At 40.8% G+C, this 12,636-nt stretch overlaps 1 protein-coding gene across 1 annotated transcript; it reads left to right on the forward strand.

Annotated features, from left to right (window-relative positions):
* Positions 1-528: 528 nt before the first annotated feature.
* LOC149830214 (protein LIKE COV 1-like) lies at positions 529-12,206 on the forward strand. Its single transcript, XM_090016387.1, has 7 exons — positions 529-762; positions 6,147-6,199; positions 9,447-9,556; positions 9,664-9,831; positions 9,904-10,001; positions 11,627-11,753; positions 11,836-12,206. The coding sequence occupies exons 1-7, from the start codon at positions 616-618 to the stop codon at positions 11,931-11,933; spliced, it is 801 nt and encodes a 266-aa protein (XP_089872513.1). The 5' UTR covers positions 529-615; the 3' UTR covers positions 11,934-12,206.
* Positions 12,207-12,636: the final 430 nt, after the last annotated feature.

The following is a 12,636-nucleotide window of genomic DNA, read 5'->3' on the forward strand; positions in this document are numbered from 1 at the left end:
CCTATTCTCATCCCTTAGAAGGATTGGGGATGGAGCAGGGCGGGGGCAAGGTGGGGATCGAGACGGGGGCGGGGGAAAGCATCAGTCCATCCCCGCCTCTATCCCCACACTGGGAAGAATTTTAACCTTCATCCCCGCCTCTATCCCCGTTTCATGCCCTTCGTCCCCTGTCCAAATGGGGGCGAGGCTGGGCGGGGCCCGCTTTCCCCCGGTCCACTGCCATCCTTAGGGGCAAGGTTCGATTTTCATGGGTGTCCCTTCTCTCCCCAAGCCAACATATAGCATAGGCTTTCGGGGGCAGGGGTCCTCGCTTGGGAGTTTTACGCTGCCGGTATAATGACCGTAGGTATGACAGGCTGAGCCAGCGCGACCAGGTCTTCATGTCGAGTGCGGTTTGTTCGGGTTATAAATCTAAAAAAAAAAAAAAAAACTATAAAACCTATGATGGGCGGTTGCGATGACCCCAGTTTTTCTCATTTGATTAAAAGAGATCCAAGACTCAAAAGAGTCATAAACTGGAGCATCAGAGGCAAGACAAGGGGGCAGTTCCGCACCCATGTCTTGTTGGTGTAGGGTAGGAAAACAAAGGCGGGGCTCTGAAGGGGAGCGTTGCTGATGGGCGACAACAAATCGGTGAGTCCGATGGCTGTTAGAGAGAGGGATCGAGAGCTGCTCATACCGGTCGGAGAGCCCCACGAGGATGGTGGTGACTCCAAGGCTTCCTCTTCATCCGCTTCTTCATCCCATCACTCCGGCAGGGAGGTCAGCTTTCTTCTCTTTCCCTTCTTCAGATTTTTCCTTTTTTTTTGCCCCGCTCTTTTCTTCACTCTTTTTCCCCTCCCCAATTTCTTGTGAAGCCAAATCCTGTTTTTGGGGGGTTGGGTCGAATTTCATGCCTTTTGATCCCTTGCAGTAGTCTTTTTATTGGTCGGTTTATGGGGAATGATGTTCCGTGCCTGTTTCATCTGAATATTGAGAGTTGCTTGGATTCATTTCTTTTTTAGGTTTTTTCTTGCCGTCTATAAAGCTGTACTATGCCTTTCTTCTTTCTTCTCTGGTAGTTGTTCTTGTTATTGGGGTATGAGGATTGTTGCAAAACGGGATTAAGGCTTCTGCTGTCATGAGTAATTAGGTCTTTTTGCTGTGGTCGGAGAAGGGCAATTAGACATCTCAATTTATTGAAGCGGTTCGAGATTGGTCGCTTAGGTTATGCTAGAAGATTTGGAGATATGAGTGACCGGAGTTTGGGTTGGTTCTGTGTGAATTGTAACAGAAAGATCTTGATTATCTGCGGTACCCCTCTTTGCGTCAATTTTGTTGCATCGTTATTTTTGAGTTCTATGCAACTTGGGTTTTGATCGAGCCTGACAAAAACTGCAAGTGTTACGAAAGGAGGGAAATTCTTAAGCTTACACTAGGATGATTTTTTAGATTTGCGTTGGAAGATTTGTTTGTTGTTTCGGCAAATGTTTTTGTCATTTGAGGCAGCAAAGGAAAAAGGCTTTCGTGAAAGAGGGACCAGAATAGTTTTGATGCGAAAATTATAATCTATCCTCACTGTATATCTGAGGATTCAGGATCTTTACCGGTGTGGACGATGAGAAAGCATCCATGTTATGTTACTGTTTGGAGCATTGGTTGCCTACAGCAACCTTTCCTGTAATTCATTCTTCAGTCAAGCATCACCATGTCTTGAAAATCTGTGTTACAATTTTGAGTTAACTAAAGTTTCTCCATGTACATCATATGGTGTTGCTTTGATTTTCCTGCCCAGCGATATCTTTTTGGGTGCTTGTGGAGTGTCAGAGTGTGCGCAGGCACGTGCACACACTGGAATAAGCAAATTAGTTGATAATTTTCAATGCAAGAGGGTAGCAAATATGTTTTAGGACTGTTTGTGTGTTCTGCATGTGTGCATGCATGCATCTGTGTGTGTGTGTGTGTTGTGAATAAAAATAGTTGAGTAGTGATGCATTAAAGCTTCTCTTCAGTTCTGTTTACTTTTAATCTTTCTCCATAAAGTAGGTGTTTCCTACGATCAGATTAGGGGCTCTTGCAGGTCTACGATGGCTGCACTATCTATTTTATTTTCCCAGATATACCTCCTCATATCTACTTACCTTTTCACCTAGGAACATGTGTCTTTTTTTCCCCTTTGAGCAAAATGAAAACGAACATTATTAATAAGTCAAAAACAGGTGAGGGGTCATCACCAAAGACAATAAATAGAAGCCAAAGCCCAAACTAGCATGGTAACATGGTTGAAACCATGATAAATTAGCTCCAGGCCAACGGATGGAAGTGCATAAAGAAACATCAGCCCTGATCTACCTAAACAATACAAATAAAGTGCGAGGGAGAGTAATGTAAAAGTTTCTTGTTCCTTTCAAGCTAGTTGGTATCACCAAGACAACGTAAGCCTTCACTTCCACGCCAACCACTTTCTCTTGGATTTCCTAAACAATTTAGACCCTAGTAGTAGGCTACCAATGCATGAAAATCTCTGCAACCGGTATCTGCAAACTCTGCTAAGATAACTTGAATAGTTGCTGAAAGCTATTGCTAACTAGAAAAGGTGCTCCATGGATTCCTCTGTGTCAAAGGGCATATAGCATTTACTAGAATGCATGAAAATCTCTGCAACCGGTAGCTGCAAACTCTGCTAAGATAACTTGAATAGTTGCTGAAAGCTATTACTAACTAGAAAAGGTGCTCCATGGATTCCTCTGTTTCAAAGGGCATATAGCATTTACTAGAATGCATGAAAATCTCTGCAACCGGTAGCTGCAAACTCTGCTAAGATAATTTGAATAGTTGCTGAAAGCTATTACTAACTAGAAAAGGTGCTCCATGGATTCCTCTGTTTCAAAGGGCATATAGCATTTACTAGCAACCTTCAACCCCTTAACTTTCAGGTTGAGCTGGGTATTAATTGTCCAACAATAGAAGCCATGTGAAAGATGTTGCTTGAAGAGGAGGCCTCCAACCCCACTAAACGTGCTTGGGGAGAAAATCCCTGCATGGTTCCAGCAGAGCTCTATAAAAGGATTCAACAGAAAATAACCTTGAACTTAAAACATGACCACAAAACCTGATCATCAATGCCCGGAGAGTGAAGGGGGGCTGATAAGCTGCATAAGGGCCATCCAATCCTCAAACTCACTATTAGAAACATCCCACTGTAGGTATATCAACCAACCTTCCTCACTATCCCAGTGTTGACAAAATTTAGGTTACAGACATGTGGCCAACATTGAAAAGACTAGGGAAGATAGTAGATAAAGGTTGATCATCACACGATGGGTTTAGCCAGGAAGAAATCTGATCACCTCTCCCAATCTTAACATGAAAAAACTGCAAGAATGAGGCAAAAAAATGTTGCAAACCCATCCATATGCCCCATCCTGCTTCCACCAAGAGTGTGGCTTTCATTGCCAAGGCATTCTATAGAGCTTGTATTTTCACTTAATTAGCTGCATCAAAGGCTTAGCATCCATACATAAATACCACCACCACTTACCTAAGAGAGCTATATTGAAAGTGTTGAGTTGTTTGATACCCAACCCACCTAAATTCAAAGAAGCCATTACAAATCTCACCTAACCAAATTCTTATCCTGATGGCCGATGCTTCCTCATCTATTTATTAAGGTGTTTCCTTGTCTTCTTTGGGAAACTTAAATAATGTGAGGAGGTACCTATCGGTCCATGACTGGAGCCGCTTTGACGTTCTGGTTTCCACATTATCCTGATGGCCAGCCTTTGAAATTAGTCATTCCGAGGTACTTTAACAACAAGCTGCTATTGTGCCAAAGATGACTTCAATTGCATGGGTTAAAGCCATGGTTGCCAGTTGAGGAAGCGGGAGCGGGAAGCGATACGGGAAGCGGGAGCGGGAAGCGAGGCACTTTCAAAATTTTAGGAAGCGGGGAAGCGTGGGACCACTTAGGAGCGATTCGGGAAGTGTCTCGGAAGCGACCTAGGAAGCGTCTCGGAAGCGTCTCGGAAGCGAGGGGGAAGCGAAAAAAACAAAAATAAAAAATAAAAAATACAAAAAATTTAAAAAAAACAAGGGAAGCGAGGGGGAAGCGTGGGGGAAGCGTGGGGGAAGCGTGATGGGAAGCGCGCTTCCCATTAAAGGGAAGCGCGTCCCCCATTAAAGGGAAACACGTCCCCCATTAAAGGGAAACGCGCTTCCCAAAAAAGGGGGACGCTTCCCCCCACGCTTCGGAAGCGCGACGTTCCGCGCTTCCGAAGCGCGCTTCGGGGAAGCGCGCTTCCCCTTTTAGCTAGGCGCTTCCGGTAACGCTGGTTAAAGCCTCATCAACCTTGAAAACAACCAAACTACACTTGTCCTGATCTATGTCACAGGGACTCGGCCAACTGGGTGTCGCACCCGCGTCGACGTGACGCAGGTGCGGCGCCCGGTGCTGTCAACTTGACCCTGGGTATGGTCAACGCACCCAGGGTCATTTATGTTCAACTTTTGGACTTTATATATATACATATATTTTTTATTTTTTTGCCTCACCCCCGCACCCACACCCTCATCCGCACCCTCATCCGCACCCTCATCCGCATCCGCATCCGCATCCGCACCCGCACCTGCACCCGCACCTGCACCCGCACCTGCACCCATGTGACATAGGTCCTGATTAATAATGGTCAGTCCTGATATCAAGAAGAAAGCCTTCAAAATAGCCCAAGTGCGTAGCATATGATCTGCGGTAGCTTCTCCAAAGATCAAAATAGCTTTAGCAAACTGAAGGATAATACTAGACAACCCCCCATCCAAGTGAGAAAACTTTTAAATAATATGCAGATCAATGGCTTTCTGAGAGGGCGCTATCAACCCTTCTCAAGGATGTTAAAGAGTAAGGAGGAACGGAACAACCTTGTCTTAGGTCACCATCACACACTTTCTCATTGACTAAATCACCAAATATGTGGTGATAAGCTCCTGGATGCACGAGTACAACTTCTAACTAAACCCAAACACTTGGGGAATCTAGGAGAAACTCCCAACTGTCTGAATCAAACTTGGATATATCCACCTTAAAAGGAAGTCCAACCTCTTAGCCAAATTGATGCAGTGAACAACTTCATTAGCCATGATTTTGCGTTTTGTGTATCCTTTGTCCTTCCACTAAAGCATAAATGCAAGGGGAGGGATTGATATGATTGTTTTGGACACTTGTGTTAATTTGGTAGCTATGTCACACAAACACTCCATTTTTGCCTGCATATTGTGTACCCTTATACACTAGTCATATTGGAAGCCTCATAAAAATGGCCATATCCCTGTATCCCCAGCCGTGTCCATGTGGACATACTTTGGTAGCCATCATTTTGGGGATAATTTTGTATAATGACCCCAACAGTGAAATAGGCCTGAATCTTAAGGCATCATCAGCTCGTCTTCCTTAGGAATGAGGACAAGATGGAACCTTTTAAATCCTTCAAGAGGGAACCATTGACAAAGAATTCCCCTACACATTCCATCAAATCATCTTTAACATCAGCCCAGAACAACTTGAAAAAATCGAGGGGGATTCCATCCGGTTTTGGAGCAATGCACTTAGATAAACCCCATATAGCCCATTGAAGGTCATCCTCCACAAAGATTGCCTCATGACCCTCTCGCTGCCCATCACTTTTCTCACTAGGTATATTTCATGATATCTCATCCATTAGGTGCTGAAATTCATTGCGATCCCTCATTTAATTTTAAATTACTAGATATGTTCCATTTAAGTTGAATTATTAGATATTTTACTTTTGATATTATTCAGTCCTAATATTAATTACTTCCAATTTGCACAACTTTATTCTTCAAATATCTAGTGACCATAGTCTATATTCCATATAGTTTTTCTTTTAAATTTTTTAAATTGAACTTCGTTTCTATTATCATATTGTTTGTCCTGTAACACAAAAGGGCTCTCTGATGTGCTTACATTGTAAAATCTCTTGTTTTTCCTTGTCATTGTAACAATTATTTCTACTAATCTATTTTTGATTGCCAATATCAAGTGAACTATTACATTAGAATTTGGATGTTCGTAGCTTAATTGATATTCTTTCTCTTTTTTCTCACAGTACTGCTATTTGTTCTGAAACTGAAGCTCAAAATGTTTTTTGTTTTAGGCATTTTATAAAGTTATTCGAAGCTGGGCATCGAAAAAGTTCATGACAGGATGGTGAGTTTCTTCTTATCTTTTCTTACTCTTTCTTCACACTAAAGTGGGTTTGCCTCTTTCGTCTTTTTGTTTACGCTTTAATTAGCTTACACAGTCTTGGTTCTTGGCTGCAGCCTGTTATCTTTTTTTTTTTTTTTTGAGGTTTTGCTTCATTATTTCTCTTGCCTCTTTTTCCAAAGAATCTTCAGTACCTTATTCTTGGCTGCTGTTTTGTCAGAATCCTATTTGTTGGAAGGTGAGAACTCATTGTTCCTAATTATGATCTTTGCCTCTTTGGATGCATTGGATCATTTTTCTATTGGCATTTGTGCTAGAGTCCAGCTTAATAGCTGATATGACATCACCATATTTTATGATGTATATTCTTTAAGATTGACAGCAATGCCCTGCTTCCATCTGAAGCTTGTAATTCTTGTTCCTTAGGATGGATTAATGTTTTAGGACAAGTTATGGGATGAGAAATTGGAATTTAACCTCTCTTTATTTTTGCACGATTGGGGGAAGTGGAAAGGCTTCCTTTGTCATTTGAGTCTAGTTTGATATTGTGCAAGTCACAACTTTTTTATGGGGCGCCGGCCTACCCTTTTCTATTCTGGGCTTTAGATTCCATGTCTTCCCATGCACAATCACAAGAATAGGTAGTAAATTAGATATATGATGTGCTTCATTAATCCATGGGGAAAAGTTGGCTACACGTGTGGGTTCCAAACTCACAACCGGAATGCATAAATTTTTTTATTAGTTTTTATTTTTGGTTGATAGACCATTCATATGTGATCTACATGTTTGGTTTAGTAACACTTGGCCCTTGGATCATGTTTTTTTGACATGTAGGATTTTAGAGGTGTTGAAAAACTAACAACCTACAAAATACCAAAAACTGTGATTCAAGGGTCAATTCCTACTATTTGGACTGAGGTTACCGAAAATGCTATAAGAGAAAGGGAAACCCATTTCCAAAACGGAAACATTGTGTTTCCAAAACGTTTGGGAAACATAAAAAAATTGTGGGTTATGCATTTCCCATATAGTGTGAAACATGTTTGCCGTCCCATGGGAAATGCCTTTCTCCTACTTTGGGAAACACATTTCTCATATTTGGGAAGCTCGTTTCTCATATTTGGGAAACATGATCCCCACATGTTTCCCATGCTTTTCCCTCACGTTTCCCCAAATATCTCTTTCATGGGATATAGGCTATGTCACAGGGATTTGGCTAGCAGGATACCGCACCCACGTCGACGCGACTCGACGCGGGTGCGGCACCGGGTGCGGTCAACCCGACATTGGGTGCGTTGACCGCACCCAGGGTCATTTTTGTCCATTTTTTTTTGGATTTTTTTTGCCCTATGAGATGGGCTGCTGAATTTAAAAAAAAAACTTTGGGGGGGGGGGGGGGGGGCGCTGCCCCCCTATAACCACCGGCCAGGGGCGGCCCCCCCTGGGACCCGCGCCGGGGGGAGCCCCCGGACCCCCCTTCCTGCAAGGGCAAAAACAATGAATCAGGCTCCACAACTCATCACTTTCATCTTTGGGGACAACCATATAAGATAAAAAAATGGTAAAAAGTAAGCTGGGCATAAATGTTATATATATATATATATATATATATATATATATATATATATATATATATATATATATATATATATATAGTTACATTTTTGCCCCTGCCGAACCCGGGTTTTTTGGAAGTGCCGAATCCCCGCACCCACACCCGCACCCGCACCTGCACCCATGTGACATAGGATATAGGTTTCTTATGTTTGGTTTTGTTCATTTATCATGTCATTAGGGCTTTTCTTATTCTTAAACTTTTCCCATTTCCCCGTCATTTCCTGTTCTGTTTCCTGACATTTTCTGGTTGTTTCCTGTTTCCTGTTTCGCATGCACCTGAAAAACCTCATTTCGTATTTCTGTTTCCCAAGATGTTTCCCGTTACCGTTTCACTTCCTGGCAACCTTGATTTGGACCATGCGAAAGACATCTATGGGGTCAGATTTGGTCAATCTAACCAGCCCGTATGAGTTTCAACTAAGGGGGTTCAGAACCCACCAGTGTAGCCAATATTGTCCCTTAATCCATATCTAGACTGGTCTGTATTTTTCCTGTTTGCAGTAGGTAATTGAATTTCCAGGGTGCACAACAAACCTTTTCTTCTCGCTGCAGTTTTGGTTTGATTGTTAGCAGTTTTTTGTGCTTTTGGTGTTTATTTCAATAAGAGTCTACTAAGTCGTCTTTGGATTATCTGATTTGGTGCATGAAACCTCTACCCAGTTACTGGTTGGATCGATTATGGTGTTATTATTCTTCTGGTTTTGCAATGGGTCCTGAACTGGAGCCCCATCTATAAGATATATTGTACTAAACCCTTTTCAGTAAATAAAGTTGTCTTTTTTTTCACTGCAACATGTAGTGATGCAATACAACCTGCTGTTGTGGCCTCCTACTGTGGACTGATGATTCTTTTGTACATGTTTTCGACACAAAATTAGCTAATATAATTTATAGGGCAGCTGTTTTGTTCACAACTTTCTTGGGACAGATCATATTTTCTCAGCCGAGTGTGGCTAAAGGTGGCCTGTAGCTTTTTCTCACACATGAAGCTTGTTTTTTTGTGGGAAGGAATGCATGATAACCTTGGGGTTTGCAATTAGGTTCCATTCTGATAAGTCACTTATGCGAGGATATTCAGGTCCCTTTCTTTTTCAAGAAAATGGTCTGCACTGTTTGTATCTTTATCTTACTGAAGTTTACTGTAGTTATTTACTTTTCCCCAGTTTCTGTTTAGTTATTATGAGAAATGTTCTTCATGCCCATCACAATACTATTAGGTGATATTGACACATAACTAGGTTTCACTACTATGGTTATAATAATATAGAGATTATATGTGACAGGCATGATATTTTCGGCATCAAAGATATGTTAGTTCTCTTTGATATGCTTGCCAAAATGAAACCATAAAAAGCGTTGTAGGTTGATGCTTCTTGTGTCTATGGCTTTGCAATACTCTAGTGTTTTGACATGTCAGAATAACTCTTATTTCCAAGAGAGCTTACTTTCTTTGTAGGGTTTAACTTAATTAAGTACGGGCATACATTCAAATGCATGCCTGCTTTCTTGCCAACATCAATCAATTCAAACCTAATATGGAATGATATTCTGGTTAGGCAAATATACTCAGAATGCTCAGTTGTGCAAACTATGTTCCCTTCTGTTATTGAACTTCTTGTTTTCTTTGCAGTGTCATCCTGTTTCCTATAGCAATCACTTTCTATATTACATGGTGGTTTATTCGTTTTGTGGATGGATTTTTCTCTCCAATATATGCACAACTTGGAATTAACATATTTGGTAAGTTGTTTATACAGATATTTGAAAACAGATTTGCATTACTGTACCTGAATCTTATACATTTTTTGAGATTTGCTTTAATGCTTTACTTGCATGACTTATTGTAGGACTTGGTTTCATAACTTCCATAACATTCATCTTCTTGGTTGGGGTCTTCATGTCTTCGTGGCTTGGAGCATCTGTTCTGAGTCTTGGAGAGTGGTTCATCAAACGCATGCCATTTGTGCGACATATCTACAATGCATCTAAGCAAATCAGTGCTGCCATATCACCGGGTAGGTCACTTCCTATCACCTTATCTTTGAGTACAAGTTCTAACAATTTACTGACTTCCAAGCTGTATACAGACCAAAACACCCAAGCCTTCAAGGAAGTTGCCATCATTAGACATCCACGTATTGGTGAATATGCATTTGGCTTCATCACTTCTTCTGTTGCTCTTCAGGTTTATGCTGATCCCTGCTGTAACTTTTCTATGTGATATTTTTTTTAAATCTTTTTGGTGTTGTGAATTTTGTAAGCTTTGAAAATAGAGAATTTTTATCTGTTACATGAATTACCGAAATGGTCTAGTTCTAATATGAAGAAACTCTTTTGCTTCCTTCAGCATCTTTTTCCTCTAAATGATGTTCCTGAAAATGTTCATTAGTTCAAAATAATCATTTTGGATTTTCATTGCTCTGTTGGAATAATGTCAAGCTTGTCTGAAAGTAACAAAAGTTTTCTGTCATTTGCAGAAATACAGCATTGGTTTATCCATTTCTTTAAATGGGTGTATGGCCTCTTTATATAGCCTGATGTTTTGATAGGGTTGTTCGTGTGTAGGATGTTTAATAAGCAATTCTTTTTGACCTTAGTTAAATACTCCTGTTTTTAGTTGCAACTGTCCTATTTCCATTCTGTCACATAACTCTCATTGAGGAACTGCACCCGTACACGTGTGCATGTGCACATGCAGCACCCATCCTCTCACCTGCAGACGCCTCATGAAGCAAAATCCATTTGGTTGTCCATATGAAAATATGAAAATTTAAAGAAAGCATACTCTCCTTTTGGACGGACCCAGATGAGTCTATGCCATGCTAAAGGAATCAGTTTGAACACATCATGGACTTCATTTTTCAACATTGAAGTGTTCAAGGACACTTTGTGTTGTGTGTTGAACACTTTTGGTTGTCTTAAACACGAAGTGTCTAATGTTTGAACACTGTGTCAACGTTGTTTAAACCCTATTTTCTCTTCATGTATTTTATTGTGGCCTAACTTGATGAAAATGAATCAACATACCCCTTTACAAGAAAAGGTCTCACTCCCTCTCTGTCAAAGTTGATGAATGAGTCAAGCTTTCACAATTTTGATCAATTGTATGGTGCAACATAGAGGGAAGAGAGAACCGAGGATGTCTCCTTTTTTCTTTTGAAATATTTCTTTTATGTTTTACTTAATTACTTTTTCTCTCTCTCTCTTAATAAATAAATAACTAAATTATATATATATATATATATATATATATATATATATATATATATATATATATTCAAAACCCACTGAGTCTCACTTTGTACTGTATCCGACACTGACGTAACATAGGTCCTACCATGTTACTATGGGAGTGCTAGACTTTCTGATATCGCCCATAAAACTTGTCAGCAGTTAGAAATTATTCTAGGCTTTGTTTGGGAGCCTTGCATTGAGATAGAAACATGATTATCATGTGTTGTCAAAAAGATCGTTTTTGCCAAAATGTGTTGTTGAGGATGGAGTTGCCAAAAACCTCGTCTTGTGAGTGTTGTTGAAATGTGTTGTTGGGGCTGGCAACTCCATTCCTGATGCAGTGTTTTGGCAACACCACTGCTCCCAATCAGCAGAGGGCATGAGCATTTGGGGAAACTGCTGCACACCTCCGATTCAAGGCTCCCAAGCCGAGCCTTAAATTCTTTTTTTAATAAAACCTAGCCATCTATGCATTATTTCAGGTGATGCTCCCCTTTTGATTAATTTTGTGTGTCAAGTTGTGTTACTGTGATTGAAAGATGGTCTCTTTTCCTGAGCTTATGATCTGTGGTTTAGCACTACTCTGGTGAAGAGGAGCTCTGCTGTGTCTACGTGCCTACCAACCACCTTTACATTGGTGATGTTTTCCTGATCAATTCCAAGGATGTTATACGGCCAAACTTGTCAGTCCGCGAAGGAATTGGTAAGTGTTCATTTTGTGGTAGCTGTTCTTGAAATCATGTTGGAAAAGAAATCAACATTTTAAACCGGTTAATGGTTTGCAGAGATTGTGGTCTCCGTTGGGATGTCGATGCCTCAGATATTATCGACATTAGACTCACAGGGAATCCAAGTTGACAGGATCAGATCTACCAGAAGCTAAAACAATCACACCATGGTTGTCCATGTTATGGTCCCTTCTATTCCCATCAGCCGTAGTTGCTGGGTAGCATGTGCTCTTTCTATCCACATGATTTAATTTTTCCAACTCAGAACTGATGGCTTGTAACATGGTTCCTCTCCTTGGTTCTCTTTTGGGTGTGTAAATTGCGGTTTGATTGACACTGGGAAGTATTTACATTTTGTAGTTGTAACCCACTGGCCTTGACCTGTAATCCTCAATATTCTATATTTAGATGGTGACGGTTTCTTACTTGTTTTTGCCTTCTCTTTTTCATGGCTTTGACTGTACACAATCTGATGAAGATCCTGTTTTACATGTGTTCAGATTCGGATGTTAGTTGGATTGAATTTGGATTTTGGTTTGATATGTCATGCTGTAAAACCCAATCCGTGGTGTTAGTTTTTTGAGAGTGTTGTTAGTTGATGGGATTTGGTTTTTTGAGAGGAGTGCTGTTAGTTGATGGGATCTATAATGCTTTACTGACTGGCTAGTGAAAAACTATCTGATGAGGATGCAGTTTCACGTGTTCAGATTCGGATGTTGGGTTGAATTTGGATTTCGGTTTGAAATGTCAAGCTCTAATACCAAGTCCGTGTTGTTATCTGGTCGGATCTATATTTCTTTACTGACTGGCTGAATGGTAGTTTGGTCATCAGATACCTAACGAAGAAAGAGCGGAACA

This window comes from Nuphar pumila, chromosome 8, assembly GCF_984573655.1.
Source record: "Nuphar pumila chromosome 8, dmNupPumi1.hap1.1, whole genome shotgun sequence".
NCBI classification, from domain to species: domain Eukaryota; kingdom Viridiplantae; phylum Streptophyta; class Magnoliopsida; order Nymphaeales; family Nymphaeaceae; genus Nuphar; species Nuphar pumila.